This window comes from Oncorhynchus mykiss, chromosome 11 (genome assembly GCF_057628025.1).
Source record: "Oncorhynchus mykiss isolate SJ-2025 chromosome 11, ASM5762802v1, whole genome shotgun sequence".
Lineage (NCBI taxonomy): Eukaryota > Metazoa > Chordata > Actinopteri > Salmoniformes > Salmonidae > Oncorhynchus > Oncorhynchus mykiss.
Window position 1 is genome coordinate 25,003,162 of NC_143032.1, and position 22,176 is coordinate 25,025,337.

General features: G+C 42.4%; 1 protein-coding gene across 2 annotated transcripts; it reads right to left on the reverse strand.

Moving 5' to 3' along the window:
• Window positions 1-3,624: 3,624 nt before the first annotated feature.
• On the reverse strand, window positions 3,625-21,808 carry snx16 (sorting nexin 16). Of its 2 annotated transcripts, none has more exons than XM_021620578.3 (8): window positions 21,637-21,808; window positions 19,733-20,387; window positions 17,637-17,723; window positions 12,493-12,641; window positions 11,944-12,013; window positions 10,798-10,934; window positions 10,567-10,698; window positions 3,625-6,887 (listed from the first exon to the last, which is right to left on the reverse strand). In XM_021620578.3, exons 2-8 carry the CDS (start codon window positions 20,204-20,206, stop codon window positions 6,770-6,772), a joined length of 1,167 nt encoding a protein of 388 aa, XP_021476253.3. In that variant the 5' UTR covers window positions 20,207-20,387; window positions 21,637-21,808; the 3' UTR covers window positions 3,625-6,769. The 2 variants fall into 2 exon arrangements, with proteins under 2 accessions (XP_021476253.3, XP_021476255.3); XM_021620580.3 differs by lacking the exon at window positions 3,625-6,887 and adding an exon at window positions 8,171-10,355.
• Window positions 21,809-22,176: the final 368 nt, after the last annotated feature.

Below are 22,176 nucleotides of genomic sequence, written 5' to 3' on the forward strand. Positions count from 1 at the left end.
GCATGGACCAGTAGAAAATGACTACAGGTTCACTGAACATGAACCTTTCAGGAGGCACTGGTGGTCACGGAGGTCTACGGATAATAAATCCTTTACACTAATGATGTTTACTGCAGAGTGGACTACTAGGCTGTGTGTCCCAAATGACACTCATTTTACATCAGCTGTAAGATAGTCCTTTATAGTTATATCCAACCAATGTAGATGCAAAAAACAGTGGCTAGGAAAAACTACCTAGAAGGCAGGAACCTAGAAATCGTTAGACTGTGGCTTCACAATTTATTTCAATATACCTCTTTATACCTCTGATGTTGATTCAAACATAACATTTTACTATCAACATTGAAAGAAGGTCAAATAAAATATGTAATCTAATCTAAATTTCAACATAATTTCCAACCACCCAATAATATATACATTTCTATGTGGAATTTTCAACGCAATTTCAACGTATACATAGTTCTGATGATTATGTTGAAATTAGATTGATGTAACAACCTGTTACTCAGGTAAAGTCAATGTTTAAGGCAAAGTATGACTCATTTCAACGTTTACAACTCTTGTTGAAATTAGATGAAAACAGAACTGGTTGATGACTTTTTTCAAATCCGATGAATATTCCACGTTACAATATGTTGACAAATAACATTGATCCATTCAACCAGCGTCTGCCCAGTGGGGAGGCCTGTGTCTTGTGATCGTAGTCTCCTGTACGTGTAGGTATGTACGACAAGACCAAATCGGAGAGAGAAGTAGGAGCAAGTCCCTGCCATGCTTTCTAAGCCTAGTGTGTTGATGTTTCCTACTGATCATTGTTCAAATGGAAATAGAAAAATAATCAGTGTAGACTGAAGATGATTTGGTTTGCTGTTTCAGAGTAACTTAGGCATGTCTAAGAACCTATCTGGAAATTATTCTACTTAGCCTTGGTTACCCTCACTAGGTGAAAGCCTATGACAGAGGCTGTATTCTACTCAACGTGAAACAGCATTAGGAAGAACAGCTGTAGGCGGTATTTGGTGCAGTATTTTGATTCCGTATTTTGTGCATTAAACATGCAGCTGTCTCCCCCTTGTGGCACACTACGCTATGAAGAATGTACACACACACATGCACAATTTTAAATAGATTATTTAGGTGACGTATTCATTGTGTAGACATCGGATACATGGTGCTGATCCAGACCTATAGAAGACAACAAGATATCAAGCCTCAACCAGAAGGGTATACTCCAAAGCAGGATCAAGAAGTTAGCCAGCTAACTTGCCCATTTCAAGCTTATCTTTCTTCAAAATTAAAAGTTATTTCGGGATATTTAGGCAAGGTCTAATTGACTCAACAACCAAAAACACATATGTAAGTTTAGCTTTCTAAATGAACAACAAAATACTTTTTTTTCTGGTTGTTTATCAAAGTTAGTTGGCTAACTCAATGAACCTACTTTGTAGTATACCCCTCAGGCATCTACAATGCCTTCAGAAAGTATTCATACCCCTTGACTTTTTTGTGTTACACCCTGAATTCAATTTTTTTTTTTTTTCTTCTCAACCATCTACACACAATAGCCTATAATGACAAAGTGAAAAAGAGCGTTGCACGCCTGGATTGTACATTATTTGCATTATTCTTTATAAAATTAGTCAAGCTCTGTTAAGTTGGTTGCTGATCATTGCTTGACAGCCATTTTCAAGTCTTGTCATGGATTTTCAAGCCAATTTAAGTCAAAACTGTTACTCGGCCACTCAGGAACATTCAACATCGTCTTGGTAAGCAACGCCAGTGTATATTTGGCTTTGTGATTTAGGTTATTGTCTTGCCGAAAGGTTCATTTGTCTCCCAGTGCCTGTTGGAAAGCAGTCTGAAAAAGGTTTTCCTCTTGGATTTCACCTGTGCTTAGCCCTATAACATACATTTTTATTCACTAGTCCTAGCCGATGAGAATCATACCCATAACATGATGCAGCCACCACCATGCTTGAAAATATGAAGTGTGGTACTCAGTCAGGTGTTGTGTTGGATTTTCCACAAACATAATGCTTTGTATTCAGGACATGAAGTTAATTCCTTTGCCACATTTTTAGCAGTTTTACTTTATTGCCTTAAAATGCAAACAGGATTCATGTTTTCAAATATTTGTATTCTGTACAGGCTTCCTTCTTTTCACTATCATTTAGATTAGTATTGTGGAGTAATTACAATGTTACTCAGTTTTCTCCCATCATAGCCTTTAAACACCAACTGTTTTTAATCCCGGAGTGTTTTTCTTCCTCTCCGGCACCTGAGTTAGGAAGGACGTCTGTATCTTTGTGGTTTACTGGGTGTAATGACACACCATCCAAAATGTAATTAATAACTCAATGTCTGTTTTTTAATTATCTACCAATAGGTGCCCTTCTTTGCGAGGCATTAGAAAACCTCCCTGGTCTTTGTGGTTGAATCTGTGTTTGAAATTCACTGCTCGACTGAGGGACCTTACAGATAATTGTGTGTGTGGGGTAGAGATGAGGTAGTCAATCAAAAATAATGTAAAAACACTAGTATTTCAGTGTCCATGCAACTTCTGACTTGTTCAGCACATTTTGACTCCTTAATGTATGTAGGCTTGCCATAACAAAAAGGTTGAATACTTATTGACTCAAGACATTTCAGTTTCATTTGTAATAAAACATTTCTAAAAACATAATTCCACTTTGACATTATGGGTTATTGTGTGTAGGCCAGTGACACAAAATCTCAAGTTAAATCAATTTTAAATGTGGAAAATGTCAAGGGGTGCGAATACTTTCTGAGGGAACACGCTGACACACATAGTATACAGAGATGGGGAAGAACTGGTTAAATTATGTTGTTTCATGTTTTTCATTGAAAAATATTGTCTTTTGAAAAGGTCACGCATGAAAGGATCATGGCTGCATAAACCCACGTCATTGTTCTGAACAGAACCCAACTAACAGCTACAGCCCACAGTCTAGAAAAAAAAAAAAACCCCACGTCATTGTTCTGAACAGAACCCAACTAACAGCTACAGCCCACAGTCTAGAAAAAAAAAAAAAACCCACGTCATTGTTCTGAACAGAACCCAACTAACAGCTACAGCCCACAGTTTAGAAAAAAAACACAACCCACGTCATTGTTCTGAACAGAACCCAACTAACAGCTACAGCCCACAGTCTAGAAAAAACAAAACCCATGTCATTGTTCTGAACAGAACCCAACTAACAGCTACAGCCCACAGTCTAGAAAAAACAAAACCCATGTCATTGTTCTGAACAGAACCCAACTAACAGCTACAGCCCACAGTTTAGAAAAAACAAAACCCATGTCATTGTTCTGAACAGAACCCAACTAACAGCTACAGCCCACAGTCTAGAAAAAAAACACAACCCACGTCATTTGACCATTTATCCCAGATAAAACTGTATGCATAAAATTACCAAAACAAAACATGGATATCACCAAATGATCACTAAAAGAGAATCGCAGGATTAAGTAGTTGTCCACAAACAGCTATGTATTGGAAAATGCTTGACTTTAAAGTAATTATGAGGTTTGATCCATCCTGTCTAACAAACACATTTTTTTAGGGGTGAACTATTCCTTTAAGCACACAAAATGATTCCGACAACAAATCACATTGATTTTAATAACAGTTGTTACATACCAACCACAGTTCATACTTGATTTTGTCCACAGGACACTAGCCATGTGTTCAACTTTAACATGACACTAAAACTAGTTCAAAACAAAAGGAAATGTAATTTAAACCTCTTTCCATCAAAATAATTCTATGATCATTTTTTCCTCTCTTCACATTTCACACTAAAATCTATGGAGCTAAAAGTGGACTAGAGCAATATCAAAAGCAAGTGGCAGAAACTCAAGGCACTTCAAATTAGTTTGAGGGACTACACATATGTGGGATGAACATTGAGCCAACAACCACAAGTAATATGGAAAGCTACGCAGCGTGTATGAAGAAAAAAAAAAACAGAAAAGGCACTCTGCTTCAAATAAGCTGTTATAAAATGGAGGCTATGCTAACCAAGCTAGCAACATGCTCCTATGTCATACAGTACATACATAAAGTGCATCATACAGCCACTACTGGCCAAGTCCCAAACATTAGCTCCTATCTCTATTGCAGAGTTTAAGCTGTATGTGAAAGCTCTCAGCTCATAACAAGAAACAAACACACCAACATGTGACATTTTGAGAAATGGTGTACTCACAGTCCATTGTACTATACACAGTGCACAAAACATTAAGAACACCTGCTATTTCCATGACGTCTGCCCAGGTGAAAGCCATGATCCCTTATTGATGTCACCTGTTAAATCAGTGTAGCTGAAGAGAGGAGACAGGTTAAAGAATATTTTTTAAGCATAGAGACATGGATTGTGTGTGCACCATTCAGGGAGGTGACTGGGTTAGACAAAATATTTAAATGCCTTTGAACAGGGTATGGTTGTAGGTGCCAGGCACACTAGTTTGTGTCAAGAACAGCAACGCTGCTGGGTTTTTCCACACTGTGTATCAAGAATGGTCCACCACTTAAAGGACATAAAGCCAACTTGACAACTGTGGGAAGCATTGGAGTCAACATCCCTGTGGAACGCTTGACACCTTGTAGAGTCCATGCCCCGACAAAGAGGCTGTTCTGAGGGCAAAAAGGGGTGCAACTCAATATTAGGAAGGTGTTCCTAGTGTTTTGTCCACTCAGTGTATACATTGTACTGTATTGAGTATTGCTTTTTGGGATGTTAGTGTACACTCAACAATGTGCTCAGGTTATGGCTTATCGTGATTGAGTGTGGTCAATATATTCTCTCTCGCATGCATTCACAAAGACAAAAGTGACATTCACAAGGGAGCCAGAACCATAGAATGGAATCCTTAATTCTAGGATATGAATACCCGTAGTTAACAGGCAGTGAGGTCAGTGATAGTGGTCTGGTAAGTTTGAGGAAACCGATTCCATGCAGACAGGGGTCATTCTGCTCAACGTTGATATATTCATGATTCCATCCACCAATCATATCAGCATGTATCAGTGGACAATTAAAAATATATATATTTTGTCCTTTTGAACGTGAATAGCAGAGCAATATACAGTATCTCTTTATGACTCTGGCATGTAGCATTCAGCAACATTTGTCTGTTTTCAAATGGGGTTCTTCTGCTAATGTATTTAGGCAAAATACATTTCTTAGTGTAGAAATTAGGTTAACATGGGCATAAAATATAGGATTTCATGGAATGTGGGACTGACATGATAAACAAGAGGTGTCTGAACGCTAAGGATGTCAATGCTCTCTCCAACGGGGCCCGTTGGATATGTTAAGGTTCACTCTGTGTTTAGACATTCAGAGATGACGAGGTTTAGTAGTGCAAGCAACGCATGACATCAAACATATCAAATCAACAAAATGGGGCAAATCAACAAAATGTCAGTTCAACAATGTGTAGGGTCAAAAATCTAAACTATCACAGAACCAAAATAACACACAAAACATGTATTTGATGTACCACCCCCACAAATACTTTCTGTTCTACTTTTGTTGAAGATACTGTATGCCAGATGGGCAGTATTAAGCAATGAGATGTGACTACAAGGACAATATTAGTAGACAAGCTAAAACATATGAGTTCTATCATTCTCCAAATATCTGCCAACCACCCCATAACAGCCTCGACCTTTATAATAACAGGAAATGACATGTTAATCCCTGCCATCTTGAACACATCATTGACCGCCAGAATATTCCCATGCGCCTTGTCCAGTCATTGTCTGTGGCCATATCTGCTATAGCCACAGGGTGGTGCTGTTTCGCTGATGCAGAGGTGCTGTAGTAGTCAAGCTTTGCAAGGTTCCATTTCTCGGTCAATGGATTTTCATATGGTTCATCATATTGCAAGATCCAATTATCCAATCGGCTTTAAGGTGGTGTTAGAGTCCCTCTCCAGGTTTTGGTTGTGTCTGAAAAGGCACCCAATCGGCTATTCAGTGCACTACTTTTGACCAGGACCCATATGGCTCTGTCATTTCAGACACATCCACTCTTTGGCTGGGAGACAACAGGATCTGGGGGCTTTGGAAACCTGTTTCATACAGATAAGGTGTGGAACCAACTAACCCCAAGAACTAAACTAATGAGCTACAGTACTAGCTACAGTTACCAGTTCATTAGATGTATGCATTCCTCCTACGTGGTCTGCACCATTCTGAGGTGGATGTATTGTCTTCAAGCTTTGATTAGCAAATGGACTAGGTGAATCTGAGGACTGCCCTCAGTAATATTTTTTTGTTTGTTTTGTTTGTTTGTTTCATAGTAAAGTGTCCCTGCAGGTGTATGCAAGGTCCCTCAATTACTCGATCCACAACTTCATGGGGGCAAATCAACCATTGAAGGAGTGTTACGGGATAAAGTGTCCCTACTCTGCTCCTGTCAGTATCATTGAGTCCAGTCAGATTAACTGGCAGCTGGGATGACCTGGGGGTGTTACTGAATAAAGTGCCCCCACCCAATTCATATTCTCTCTGAAAAACAGTGGCCAGGGTCTGTGGAAGTCTAAATGAGCAGCAATGCAGGGGGTTGATCAACTATCCTGCAAACAAACTAAACAATGTTTGGAATGGGGGGGGGGGGTCACATTCAAAGCCCCACCCTCAGAATGTTTCAGTCCCAAGATCCTTGAGTAACAGTGATCACAGTCATGAAGGAGGGAGGAGGGGGTGAATTGAGGGAAGAGCAGAGTTGTCCCAGGTGGCTCAGTGCTCCAGCCGAGCGTCACACACCTGGGTCACCTCGATGACAGGCGGAGAGCTGCCTGTGGCAGGCCCACACCAACACCCTGAGACACGCAGAGACGGGTGGGCCTCACACTTCCTGGAGAGACAGAGAGAGGGGAAAATTGAAAAGTTGACAAGAATAGATGGACCAGTGTAGGTTGAGAGAAGAGGGGATGAACATTTCAAACACATCTCACTGATAAAAGACAGCGAGAGACACCAGAATAAGTTCCCGAGACCATCACTGCACATGTGAAAAAAGCTATAAGTAAATACTCTGGGGTAAAGACGCACATGGTGGCCCACAGGTCAGTCAGAAGACATGGACAATGGTACTAGACACCATTATCATGATACCATATAATGTGAAGTATTCAGCACCTCCAACTACTACTGCACAGCTGTGTAACATGGAGGGAAAAAAAACACAAAGGAAGAATATGGTCAGGGTCATTCAACTAAGACAGAAACCCCCCTGCTGTTGCCACCAATCCATCTACTGTATGTCCACATTGTCTGGCTCTGCAATTAACCATACACATAGCCCTTTAGACCAGGGATCATCAACTATACTGAACAAAAAATATAAATGCAACAATTTCAAAATTGCATTCAAATTGCCATTGATAAAATTACAATTGTGTTTGTTGGCTGTAACTTATGCCTGCCCATACTATAACCCCATCGCCACCATGGGGCACTCTGTTCACAACGTTGACATCAGCAAACCTCTCGCCCACGTGACGCCATACATGGTGTGGTTGTGAGGCCTGTTGGAAGTACTGCCAAATTCTCTGAAATGACATTGGAGGTGGCTTTTTGGTAGAGACATTAACAGCTCTTATGGACGTTCCTGCAGTCAGCATGCCAATTACACGTAACCTCAATTTGAGACATTCTGTGGCATTGTGTTGTGTGACAAAACTGCACATTTTAGAGTGGCCTTTTATTGTCCCCAGCACTGTAATGATCATGCTGTTAAATCAGATTCTTGATATGCCACACCTGTCAGGTGGATGGATTATCTTGGCAAAGGATAAAATGCACACTAACAGGGATGTAAACTAATTTGTGCACAACATTTGAGTGACATAAGCTTTTTGTGCGTATAGAAAATAGCTGGGAGCTTATTTTAGCTGATGAAACACGGGACCAACACGTTTATATTTTTGTTCAGTGTAGATTCAGCCGCGGGCCAATTTCTTATTGAGCAGATGGTCAGGGGGCTGAAACATAATTACAAATCATTTGTAGACTGGAAACTGACAGCAAGAAACCCAAACATATATAATATTTGACTAAAACAAATATTTCAATCCTTGCTTACATTTGTATATGATCACATACATAGTACCAGTCAAAAGTTTGGACACCTGCTCAGTCAAGGGTTTTCCTTTATTTTTACATGGTAGAATAATAGTGAAGACATCAAAACTTTGAAATTACACATTTAGAATCATGTAGTATAAACATTTTTTAAAAAAAGGGTTAAACAAATCAAAATATATTTTAGCTTCAAAGTAGCCACCTTTTGCATTGATGACAGCTTGAACACTCTTGGCATTCTCTCAACCAGCTTCACCTGGAATGCGTTTCCAACAGTCTTGAAGGAGTTCCCACATATGCTGAGCACTTGTTGGCTGCTTTTCCTTCACTCTGTGGTCCAACTCATCCCAAACCATCTCAATTGTGTTGAGGTCGGGTGATTGTGGATGCCAGGTCATCTGATCCCTCTCCTTCTTGGTCTAATAGCCCTTACACAGCCTGGAGATGTGTTGGGCCATAGTCTTGTTGAAAAACAAATTATCGTCCCACTAAGCACAAACCAGATGGGATGGCGTATCGCTGCAGAATGCTGTGGTAGCCATGCTGGTTAAGTGCGCCTGGAATTCTAAATAAAAATCACAGACAGTGTCACCAGCAAAGCACCCCCACACCTCCATGCTTCACGGTGGGAAACACATGCGGAGATTATCCGTTCACCTACTCTGCGTTTCTTGAAGACAAAGCAGTTGGAACCAAATAATCTCAAATTTGGACTCATCAGACCAAAGGACAGATTTCCATTAATGTCCATTGCTCGTGTTTCTTGGCCCAAGCAAGTCTCTTTTTGTTATTAGTGTCTTAGTGGTTTCTTTGCAACAATTTAACCATGAAGGCCTGATTCGTGCAGTCTCCTCTGAACAGTTAATTTTGAGATGTGTCTTACTTTAACTTGGTGAAGCATTTATTTGAGCTGCAATTTCTGAGGCTGGTAACTCTAATGAACTTATCCTCTGCAGCAGAGGTAACTCCGCGTCTTCCTTTCCTGTGGCGGTCATCAAGAGAGCCAGTTTCATCATAGCACTTAATGTTTTTTGCCACTGCACAAAGTTCTTGAAATTTTCCGGATTGACTGACCTTCACGTCATAAAGTAATGATGGACTGTCATTTCTCTTTGCTTATTTGAGCCGTTCTTGCCATAATATGGACTCTTTTACCAAATAGGGTTATCTTCTGTATACTACCCCTATCTTGTCCCAACCGTTTGGCTCCAACACATTAAGAAGGAAAGAAATTCCACAAATTAACTTAACAAAGGCACACCTGTTAATTGAAATGCATTCCAGGTGACTACCTCAAGAAGCTGGTTGAGAGAATGCCAAGAGTGTGCAAAGCTGTCATCAAGGCAAAGGGTGGCTACTTGGAAGAATCTCAAATATATTTTGATTTGTTTAACACTTTTTTGGTTACGACATTTTTCCATATTTGTTTCATAGTTTTGATGTCTTCACTAATATTCTACAAATGTAGAAAATACTAAAAAATAAAGAAAAACCCTGGAATGATGTCTGTCTGTTCAAACGTTTGACTGGTACTGCATCTCTCTATTATGCGTAGGAATACTGTGGAACAGATTTCTCAAATCAAAACAACTTGGAGCTGATTTGCTGGTGTTTAGTCTTTTATGTCCAATAATTTAAAATACACTTTGGGGAGGGGGGGGCAAAGAAAATCACTCACAGGCCATAATTGGTATAGTATTTATATGGTTCAAGGCCCATTCCTGTCTGAGGTTTAATGTTAAGTCAACTAAATAAAATGTCAAGTCTGGTCTGTAATCAATATCTCTAATCCGATTGGCCGAATGAAGTAGCCACCCGATGTCTTTCCTTTCCCAACCACAGCTCTGTCAGTTCTGCAATCCTCAAGGCTTTGTCATTTTTCACTGGACAACTATTGAGGAAACACACTATGGCTTGATATGACAGATATTAGTTAATAGACAATATTTTGCAATGCAGCTAGCTACCTTCACTACTTCACTAGCATTAGGAAAATTAAGTTAGGAGGGTGGGGGTTGCTGTTTTCAAAGGCTTTCAAGGTCATTTCTGTTTTTGAAAGTGAATGCTCTGGGGGAGGGGATACAGTAGTATGCCGCTTTAAGAGAGACACTCCAGCAAAAATCAGCTAACGGCAGTTGAAGTCATAAGCACAGTTCACTTTGAAGAGATTGATTGTGATGGCCACTGCTATAACAGGTGGCATGATGCCAGCTGGTCTTCAGGAAGAGGGGTTGATCATCTGAAAAGACAGCTAACTGAATGAAGGGAGTTTGAGCATTATACAAAAGGGCTTCTCGATGTGAGTGTGCGTATAGTGCAGTGAAAAATCAGTTATGAGTAAGAAAACCACGGAACTGGTGAATAGTATCTTGAATAAATAAATCGAGGCAATGTTAACGGGATATAGTGAAACCCTGGATTGTGTGTGTGTGTGTGTGTGTGTGTCTTACCCGTTCTCCTCTGACATAATGTCCTGGTCTGCCTCGGCGGTTGATGACTCCACGTCCCCATCTGCGTCTACGCTGCTATCACTGCCCTGAGCTGACAACCCACTCTGGCTCTCTGGGGTCAGAGACTCCCCGCTGTAACGTGTGCACACACACACAATCTGTTACACACCCTAGAAACACAAGCCATGTAACACGATTGCAGTAAACCTGTGTGTGTCGGTTGTTCAGTACCTGAGGCGCTTCTTCAGAAGGTGGATGTGACGGTCCTTCTCCTCCAGTCTCTTCTTGAGGGAGCTAATCTCTCTCTGCTTCTCAACCAGCTCTTTCTGCAGACGATAGTTACTCTCCTCCAGAGTCTCACAGAATGCCTGGTAGGGGGGCGGGAGCGAGAGAGAGAGAGAGAGAGTTACGGAGTTATGAAAACGTGACAGGACAACAACTTACATGGCAAATAAAAGTTGGGTAAGTTGAGCCAAAGGAATAGTTGTTACTAGGAAACCATACACAAAATGTATCATTTGACCACATATTTAGGAAGAGGTCATCATTTCATGGAGTCTGTGAAGGAAGAAACTACATGGAAAAAGTGGTAAGCAAGTTAGGTCCAAAAAAACAGATTTTCACCAAGTCAAATGAATCTATTGTGTTAAAGGTTTCATGATGCTAAGTAGATCGTTTTAAGATTGATGTATAGAACAGTTGGGGTCTCTATAAAATACAATATGAGGTACTTAACTTTTATTCTAGGTTATCCATCCTTCTAGCTGTGTGGGCTAATATAGTTTAAATGTTTGCCTTGGGGTAATTTGGGCCAATGGTTGAGCCAACTGAAAGTGTTTCCTTCCCAGGCATTATCGCCAGGATATGAGGTAACACCAGGGCCTAAGTGTTTAAATGCTTAAAATTATTAAAAAGACATAAAAAGCTATTGTGATTGTGTTGAATTGTGTTAAGGAAATAAAGATAGACATGGTTTTAAAAAGGTAGTGGTAATAGTTAATTCAGTACAGAAATGTGTTGGAGGGTTAACTTACCCTGTCCCGCGGCTCAACTTACCCCACTCCCTCCTAATGGAGCACTTAGAGGAGAGGAAGCCAAATCCTAATCCACCACTAACCAAAGACTGTAAAAGCTATTCTAATGACAGTTATGCTAATAGGTGTATATACTAATTAGATGTGGTGCTGGCATCGGAGGCTCATTCCAGCTAGAGAACAACAAAGCCTGTCCCAAATTACTCCCAGGATTATGGGTCACAAAAACAAACACTGCAGAAACTGGATTGAACTGGTCTCGTTTGGGTCTACGTGACTTCTCAATAGGCCTTTGTGAAAGTCGACCTCAAGTTGCATGCTGGTAACAGAAGATCAGTCTTACCCGGCTCTCCTCCAGACTGTCAAAAGGACCTGGTGGATCATCTAAACACAGGAACTCTCGCACTGCTATGCTGTTAAAGAGACAAGGAAAGACAGCGTTTTCATAAATCAACAAGAACGCATCTTTCCATACCAACCAAGCAACTTCAGGGTACTCACACACAATCCCCCAAAAGACAGTATCTATGATGGATTGCGTATTGGTTTTGCTGTCCATGTCACCAGTATTGGTGCCAAGGAAACTAGACAGGGTATTAGAAAAGGTTTGTATTACAACGCTAAATACAGTTACTGTGTCATGTATGCTTTTAACCTTGACTACATAACTCTAATATAGCCTAAATAAAGTGTGTGTGGATACATTCAGCTGCTTCCATAGACGTTCTTTGTTGTTGGCCAGGTGTTAATGTCTCAGGTCATGGGCAACCAGCAAGTCCATCAGTAAACTCAAGACTGTGTGTGTGTGTGTGTGTGTGTGTGTGTGTGTGAGAAACCTCAAAACACTTGAGGTTTGCACTGCATGATGAGACATGTTCACGCAGACACGCACCAGTTGGCAACGTCTTTGTGTGCCACCAGGTTCTGTAGGAAGGCCTGCAGGCCCAGCTGTCTGTCCTCTAGGAAGTCAGAGTTGTAGTTGTCTTTGAACCAGCGCTTTGGAGGCAGAGACAGTCTGAACCCTGGGAACACCTCCTTCAGCTGAAACTCACACACACAGAGACAGGTTAGGCAGGGGAAAAGCAACACCGACACACACACGGCATCTTAACACACCTAGTACACACACATTACACACCGTACAAACAAACACACGTACAAAACACACACGGAAAAGAGAGACGAAGAAGCACAGGCTAATTATCGCAATAATACCACCAACACACCCTGAACAAATGTAACATTACATGGTTTGTTATGACCAGGAAAACCAAACAAGGCCTGTTTGCTCAACAGTGAAGGGAGGGGCTTGAGTTATTGATCTTTCAAAAACACATCCATGTCAACTCTGGAAAAACTCTTCAAACAATTTCCCCAAATTCCGGTTAACAAGTACAGCACATGCAGCCCAGTGTTCATCCTGTTAGGCCAGTGCCCTTATTCACAAATCAGAGTAGGAGTGCTGATCTTGGATCCGTTTTTAAATATATATATTTTAAATCATAAATAACCCTGATCAGCACTCTTACTTTGAGTCTTTGTGAATAGGTGTCCAGATTGGTTAGTTCTCTCTTCTAGAGCGAGAGCGACCACAGGAATGGCTGTGCAGCCTGTCCACAGCCTCTGTGTGTCTGATGGAGGGTGTGACCTTTTCCTACCTCACCCCAAGCTACTGTGTCTAGTAGCAAAACCAGATTTATAGGCGTATAGTCTGCATTTAGCCTTCTGTAGTCTGTGTTTTATTACTAAAAATATTTCTAACAGAAAAATGTAGTAGGCCATCTAAGGGCATTGTTGGCAGTGTGCTGACTTAAGGATAGACTAGATTTAAGAAAAGAGTTGATTATATGGACATCACATGAAGCACTCAGCTGTAAGACTTTTAAAAAGTGAATGATTATTATACCTAATCCACATAGTATTTCTCCCCTTGTCCATCTCTGACCTGTCCCGCTAGGAGTTGGCTTCCTGTGGCTGGCTAGACAAAGCTACTGCTGCTGTTGTTGGTTGTGGAACACTGGCTCTTTGTGTGCTGGGGGGGGGGTGGTGCACAGAGGGGATTCACTTCATTTCTGTATTACTCTCCAACACAAAAGAGCTACTTCCACAGTACTGATGATTACAGACGGTCTCGCCCACAGTCGTGATGATTACAGACGGTCTCGCCCACAGTCGTGATGATTACAGACGGTCTCGCCCACAGTCGTGATGATTACAGACGGTCTCGCCCACAGTCGTGATGATTACAGACGGTCTCGCCCACAGTCGTGATGATTACAGACGGTCTCGCCCACAGTCGTGATGATTACAGACGGTCTCGCCCACAGTCGTGATGATTACAGACGGTCTCGCCCACAGTCGTGATGATTACAGACGGTCTCGCCCACAGTCGTGATGATTACAGACGGTCTCGCCCACAGTCGTGATGATTACAGACGGTCTCGCCCACAGTCGTGATGATTACAGACGGTCTCGCCCACAGTCGTGATGATTACAGACGGTCTCGCCCACAGTCGTGATGATTACAGACGGTCTCGCCCACAGTCGTGATGATTACAGACGGTCTCGCCCACAGTCGTGATGATTACAGACGGTCTCGCCCACAGTCGTGATGATTACAGACGGTCTCGCCCACAGTCGTGATGATTACAGACGGTCTCGCCCACAGTCCTGATGATTACAGACGGTCTCGCCCACAGTTGTGATGATTACAGACGGTCTCTCCCACAGTCGTGAGAGGGTGCTGCTTTACGGGTTCCTGACCAATTTTGTGTTTATTTTTTTTTGTAGATAATGTCTCGGACATAATTTCCTACCACCGAACACACCTTCTGGACATTAGAACAGCGATCACTAAACTCAATTTGGATGACAATTTCTACTTCAACGAGTTGGCAGCTCTGGACGCAGTGTTGTCATGATACCGAAATTTTTACTTTGATACCAGGTTTAGTATCACAATACCACAAATAAAGGCATATTGGCCAAAGTCACAGAATGACACTTGATCCAAACAGATCAAGATCATTACAATTGACATTTTAGAATTTTTGATGTATGCATTAATCAATCAAATAATCATACAATCAATTTCTATTTGTTACCTTAAGAACATAACAGTAATATTTTTTTTGAATGGTAAATCTCTATTGATAAACTGGGCAAATCAAGATGTAGCCTATTCACAATACAGGTGAATGTGTGACCCACCACCAGGATTCAGTCCTATGTAGCAAAAATTTGAAATAGTATTTTTTTACAGTAAAGTAGAGACTCAGAGGTAGAAAACGGTATTTCAAACACTGCAGTTGAGGAACAATGGGAAAGTAAATCTGCTTCGAAAGTTGATAAACTTGTAACCCCACTTTTGAGAAAATGGCCCTTGAATGTTCTGGTACACCTACTAAGGAGCTTTTGTCTACACCCATTCAGCATCATTCACACCGTCTTAAGCCTTGGCCCTACCCATCTCTTTAACGGATTCACATGTGAGGGCCTGTGCTAAACAGTAAGGTAGTGAGGTAAACAACCAAAGACTTCAAGACTAAAAGTGGTAAAAGTAGTAGCCTACAATAAGGAAAAACTCCAGGTAAAAAATAAGAAGGTGGAAACGGTACAGTTCACGCTGACAGTGGCGTGTGCAGAAAGCAGCACATTGTGCTCGGGTAGCTGATGTGAGTAAGACTTTCCTACCTGGACAAGAGGAACACCTACAGCGTGCGTGCATCATCCCCTTCTGTACTCCTGGTTCACCCACGACTGCATGACTCAAACACCATCATTAAGTTTGCTGACGACACAACGGTGGTAGGCCTGATGGCCTATAGGGAGGAGGTCAGTGACTTGGCAGTGCAGTGCCAGGACAACAACCTCTCCCTCAACGTCAGCAAGACAAAGGAGTTGATCGTGTACACAGTAGGAAACGGAGGGCCGAGCACGCCTCCATCCACATCGACACGGTTGTAGTGGAGCAGGTTGAGAGCTTCAAGTTCCTCGGTGTCCACACCACTAAGAAATGAACATGGTCCACACACACCAACACAGTTGTGAAGAGGGCACGACAACACCTCTTCCCCCTCAGGAGGCTGAACATATTTGGCATGGGCCCTCAGATCTTCAAAGAGTTCTACAGCTGGACCATTGAGAGCATCTTGTCTAGCTGCATCACAGCTTGGTATGGCAACTGCGTGGCATCCGACCGCAAGGCACTACAGAGGGTAGTGCATACAGCCCAGTACATCACTGGAGCTGAGCTCCCTGCCATTAAGGACCTCTATACCACGCGGGGTCAGCCGACCAAGCCCTCCCTAACCCGGACGACGCTAGGCCAATTGTGCGTCGCCCCACGGACCTCCCGGTCGCGGCCGGTTACGACAGAGCCTGGGCGCGAACCCAGGGACTCTGATGGCACAGCTGGCGCTGCAGTACCCTTAACCACTGCGCCACCCGGGAGGCGTATACTACATACTTAATGAGCATACACTACATGCTATTAGTTCATTATTAGTATACTAATTTTACAAACAGTATCCTTTCAATTGAGCGCATTAGCAGTCGACCGGAGGTTGATGTTGTTGCTATGCTAGTTAGCATAACAAATGACTAGTTAGACATTTTACAACTCCGGGTGTGTTGTTAAATTCAAATCTGGAGTGCCAGAGTGCACTTGTAAATTCAGAGCATTGTCAGATTGTCTGTTTGTAAAAATTCTGAGCGTTTCGCTCTCTGAGCACACACTGGACGCTCCGCCAAGAAGTAGGGTTGATTTGAGCGTTCTGACCTTACAACGGCAGTCAAGCACCCAAGCTAACATTGGCTAGCTACTTCCAGACACAAATGAGACCACTGACCATTTTACTCGCCCAAGCAGAGCCGGTTAGGCAGTTTTCATGTTATCAAGAGCGTTGGTGACTAACTGCTGTTGGCAACAAATTACTTCTGCTTTTTTTGCCGACGTTTACTGACAACGGCCATATTCAACGGGTGTTGAGCCCTCGCAAATTCATTATTCTGTGCTCTGAAACACTCAGACGAGTGTGCTCTGAAATCGGAGTAGATTTACGAAAGCACCTGAATGTCAATTGAGAATGCACAACGACAATACCTTCTAGCTAAACTAAGAATGCCGGGAATAATCAAACCAATAGTAGTTAGGGCAGTTAGCTTATTGTTAATCTACTGGCAAGTTTGAACATACCGGTAACATACTGCTGTACTGCTGTAATGATATGCTATGTGGTTCGTAAGGACGGCTGACAATTTGTTAGCCACGCTAACATAACGTGTAAAGTAACTTGTTTTAAAAGTCATTACATTGTTCAACATTTTCTTAATATTTGTCATAATTTGATAAAGCAATGAATTTGTATCCGCTCTTGTTGTACTTCGGCTGCATATTTCCCCCCCATTTTCTTCTTATGGGCCCTAAAGTACGGAAATAGTGTCCTCTGCGTGTATACTTCATATTTTGGCCAATTTAGTACGACATCCGGGAACTTTTGGTATATTAACTATATCCATACACGACCAATAAGCATACTATATACTCAATTCAAGTCAAAGATTGTATGGTACGTGCGGTTAGTATGAGTATCCGAACACATCTACTGTTTCTCCTATAGTACTGAGTATAACCCTGTCTCTCCCACAGTACTGAGTACTGTCCCTCCATGCGAGAATCTACAGCCATAAACACATATTGTGTCAGGGCAATTGAGCACTGGATAGGTCTACATTATTGACAACAGTAATCGGGTTTGTTACTTAGACTATTCAGATGGGGTACAGATCAGGAAAAGTGGAAACCAGGGCATGTGTGTGATGATGAAGAGTTATGTCACATGGATGAGTGGTATGCTAGCTAGCAATGATGTCATAGATGGTAAAGTTTAGATACCTTTAGATTAGATAGCAGCCCATTTTTGACATACAGGAGGATAGTTAGTCCACCCTAATGCATTCATCAAACAAACCTTTCCTCCTACGAGGCCCAGAACAGTCCCTGGGAGGAGTAACTATCCTCGAGTGAGGACGTACCTTGTCGTTGAGTCTGGAGAAGTCAGTGTATCTTCTGAAAACCACCCAACTTTCATTCTGAGTCTTCCTCACCAGGACCTTATACACCTGTAGCAGGAGACCAAACACACACACACACATTAACAGCTCACCTTTGACCTTATGATAGCAGTTATCTTATATTCAATTACAGTCATAGATTAACAATGTTTCCTTCAAAACCAAACCAGCACAGTGCGCCGGAGACTGAATCTGAACCTAACAGAGATGTATTTTCTCAATATTAGTAAAGACGTATAATAGAAGCTTAGTAATACCAAGAGAAAAATACAATATGGATGTGAGCTTGCTTTTTCCAAGAGACAACTTTCTCCCTTTCATAACCAATGTCTTTAAGAAAGTCAGACATTTAGCATTTCTTCATCTTGTCTCTCTGACCCCGTTCAGTCATTTCAAACCACAGGCATTCAGAACACACTGCCTGCGTCACGAATGGCACCATATTCCCTAAATAGTGCACTAAATAGGGAAAACATGTGCCATTTGGGATACAATCCCACTGATTCGGGGTTTTATGGAACACCTTTGATGCCGAAAGCTATTCTAAGCATGACGGCTCAGAGATAAGCATTTATAAGTCCAACTCCTTGGGTTTGGTTAGAGCGGTGTGTCTGAGTGAAAGGATAGACTGAAGAGAAGGTGATCCAGCCAAGGCTCACAAGAACACACTGGCACTAATATCAAATGGGTTAACAGGAACTTGGAAGCCAGGGAAAGAAAGGAGAAGACAGTACCTAACCGACAACAGGGACACCACGCAAAATAAAGACTAATAGGTGTAAATATAATAGAAACCCTGGCATCATCATGTGTACGTTATGTCCACAAACTGAGGTTACGGCCCAATTGGCACCCTACTCACTATAGACCACTGTGTTTGATCAGGGGCTCTGATCAAAAGTAGTGCACTATATAGGATACCATTTTGGAGTTACACTAAGCCGTTGTGTACTTGCAGCAAATTATGCAGTCTATTTTAGATAGCGTTAAGGGAAAGCAGTGGGAATGCAGAAGCCATTTTAGGAGTGAGTTAATTACTGGACTTGCCCTTTAAATCAATGACTGAAGTCTTCAGCAGCATATTCTGATTCCTTTTAATTAAAGTGCTGCTGGAGAGTGAAATTACAAACGCCTGTTTGAGTGGAAGGGGCAGTACACTGCCACTGCAGTACCAATCTGCAACTAGGCTAGATCATGAATACAACTTGAAGCCATGAGCAGCAAACACTTTATACAATAGTGTTAGGCCTTCAATACAATTAATGTTGCAAACTATAAATGAGAGAGAAGAATGTGCAACCACTCAGTTGCTTTGAGTCAAATCCTTATTCTGCTGTATCATCGTCCATCTGTACTGGATGAGAGGGATGCAGGGGGTTAACAAATGGTCATTGATGGCAGGGCTGATGTATTGAGATCATGATCAGCTGGATTTGGGGACACAACAGTCAGGAAACAAACAGACTAGCCAGACCATGATAAATGAATGGTAATGTAGCCTAACTAAAGCCAACTGGTCATTTGTGTCACTTGGTGCTTAGCCCAGAGCTTAAAGGGATACTTCGGGATTTTGGCAATGAGTTCCGATATCTACTTCCCCAGAGTGAGACGAACTTGTGGATATGATTTTTATGTCTCTGTGTCCAGTACGAAGGAAGTTAAAGGTAGTTTCGTGAGACAATGCTAACTAGTATTAGCGCAATGACTGGAAGTCTATGGGTATCTGCTAGCATGCCAAAATCTCAAAGTATCCCTTTAAAAAAGTTCCAGTAATGACATTAACGACATTCCCAACAAGTCCAGGCATCAAAACAGAAAGGAAGGATATTTCAAATGACTTGCAACTTTGGAAAAAGTGGTTAAAATAACAACAACATTTTTGCTGACTAGTTGAGTTTGGCTTCCTGCTGGTCCCAGTCTCCCTGGCATGTTTGAATTGCATAGCCTGGTCCCAGATCTGTGCTATAAAGCCAACTCCTTGCATGACAATAGCCATAGGCAAGACAACACAAAGATCTAGGACCAAGCTAAGAATTGCCTCCCTCTCGCTCTCTCACCGTCAACTTGGCCCGCTCCTCCATGACCTCGTAGCCCAGCACGGTAGGGGTAATGGGCCTCTCTTCCCAGGCTGAGGACCCTGTGATGGATCCTGGAGGTCCTGGTGGTGATTCCTGATCCATGTTTGTCCGGGAGGAGGTGGAGTACTCCACCGTGGGGTCCAGCCCCAGCCCGTTCAGCCTGGCCCGGGTCACTGGGCTCTGACACTGCAACAGGGAGGGTGGAGAAGTGAAGCAGCAGCCTCTCTCTGAGCTTTGGGATCGAGGCCCTCCGACTCGATTCCCTCTCCTCCCAGGGTCACGGCCAGGGCCCAGGATCTCATCCCCGGGGCCTCTAGTGGAGGAGGACTCAGAGCTGCTGGAGACACTGTTCAAAGATGAGGTCCTCTGAGGGCCCCGCCTGGGCTTCCCATTGGTCCCTGGCAGGGTCCTATCTCTGATGGAGACAGGTACAGGCACGAAGGGCGAGGACATCTGGCTGGGCTGTCAGTGTCCTCCCTCTGGTTGTCAGATACCCCAACCCTCCTCACCCACCTCGACCGCCAAACTCTTACTCTCACAGCCTTGCAAACTGGCAGGGCAGCAGGTCAGCATAGGAGGCGCTGGTGAAAAAAAGACAGGGCCAGTACTCACTCTCGCTTTAGGATCCAGCACCCTATAAAAAAAATAGGGGATACAGAAAATAAAACTGACTTATCATCCCACCTTTTGCTTGCTGATCATAAGGACGCAGCATACATTGATCATGTTATTAAATACAGTATTGTCCCCTGAATGAGGCCAACTCTTTGCAAATTGCAACCAAGAGGCACATCAATTATTGATAAAGCCAGATGTCATTTATAATTGATAGATGTGTGTATGAGTAAAATGGGGGGGGGGGGGGGGGGGGGGGGTCTAGGTGTGAATGGTCCCTTGCACATTAAATAAGCTTTCATTCAGCCTGAAACTGTATCGATTGTCTGGTGTCTGTCTGACAGAGCTCCCTGCCAGTCAATGTCTGCATCGCAAATAACACCCTATTTCCTATATACTGCACTACTTTTGACCATGACCCATAGGTAATGCACTACAATGGAATTAGGGTGGCATTTGGGAAACGCATAATGACAGAGCACTAATTGAGCATGGTAGAGTAAGTCAGTGGAGTGTGTCTGGTCTTTATAGATTAAAAGACTAGGCTGAAAATACATGTGACGCAAACATCCCAGATTTATTGTGTTGCTGCAGAAAATGCAGAATAGATCAATGTCTTCCTAGCTATGTCCTGGTTGCTTTGTTCACAACAGCACACCACATAACTAGATCGCCACAGTGTTGTGTGTGTGTGTCTCTCTCTCTCTCTCACACACACACACACACACACACACACACACACACACACACACACACACACACACACACACACACACACACACACACACACAGTTCATTTAACCTCATAAGGAGCTTCATATTACGAGCCTTTGGACTATTTTATCTCCACGCGGAAAAGTCAGGACCCAATTTTAGCTGCAGATGTGATCTTGCCTCACCCTGTGATGTGTAATGAGCTTCTTGTTGACTGTAAAACAGAACCCATGTAGGGAGGTGAAGAGGAGTTGTAAACATGAAAGGATCTCTCCATAATGAGGCGCCTTGGCGGAGTACCGATTGTTTAAAATGGCAAGCTTTTGTTCAAACTGGAGCAAAGGTTACATCACTGAAAAGGAGGTAGAGTTAACACCCTCATTATTTAGCTAACGAACTTGCCATTTAATTCGCATAATAGCTTTTCAGCAAGCGTATCACCTGGCTAGGCTAACGTTAGCTACTAGCGAGCATCAAGCCAGTTAACGTTACCGCAGACACTTTTTGCTTGATTCAACAGCACAGAAGAACGAGATCGGCATAACGTTACTCACCGCAGGATTTTCTCGCTCCACGTTCAGTTGCTTCATCATAGATGTTAACATTTCTGGTTGTTTATAGTGAAAGATATCCTACTTGCTTTGGTCAACTGTCATACGCAAGACTAGTATACAACGCCGACGACAGTCCCTCCAGAAAAGATGGACGTCATCACGCATATGCCCTGACGCGCCCACAAATCTTTGCCCAAATATATATTTTTTTTTAAGGGGGGGGGGTAAAGCAAATATAAACTGTATATCTATGGCTTTGGTACGGTATAAGAAACAGTGAATTATAATGCAAGAGAGTGTTATAAAAATCATAACAAATGTTAATTGGTATGGTATTTGGGTGTACAATAGTATTTTGCACAAAGAATTGAACTGAAGTGCACAAAGGACATTTCTGTTCAATCCCTGCAAAACATCAGTTACTTATGTTTCCTTTACAAAGTAATGAACACTGATGGAAACTGTTGGATTTAATAACCGTTCAGGAATCCCGCTTACCTAATAAAGTTGGGGCAAGAAGGTAGGCTGAAGGCTGCACAG

Bases quoted from the DNA above. Each gene is read 5' to 3' on its own strand.
- snx16 (XM_021620578.3), bottom strand. From the start codon at position 20,206: ATGTCCTCGCCCTTCGTGCCTGTACCTGTCTCCATCAGAGATAGGACC. The intron at 17,724-19,732 runs GTGAGAGAGCGA...CTCCTGCTACAG, and splicing joins AGGAGCGGGCCAAGTTGACG to GTGTATAAGGTCCTGGTGAG. The intron at 6,888-10,566 runs GTAAGACACACA...CTGTCTCTCCAG, and splicing joins ATTATGTCAGAGGAGAACGG to GAAGTGTGAGGCCCACCCGT.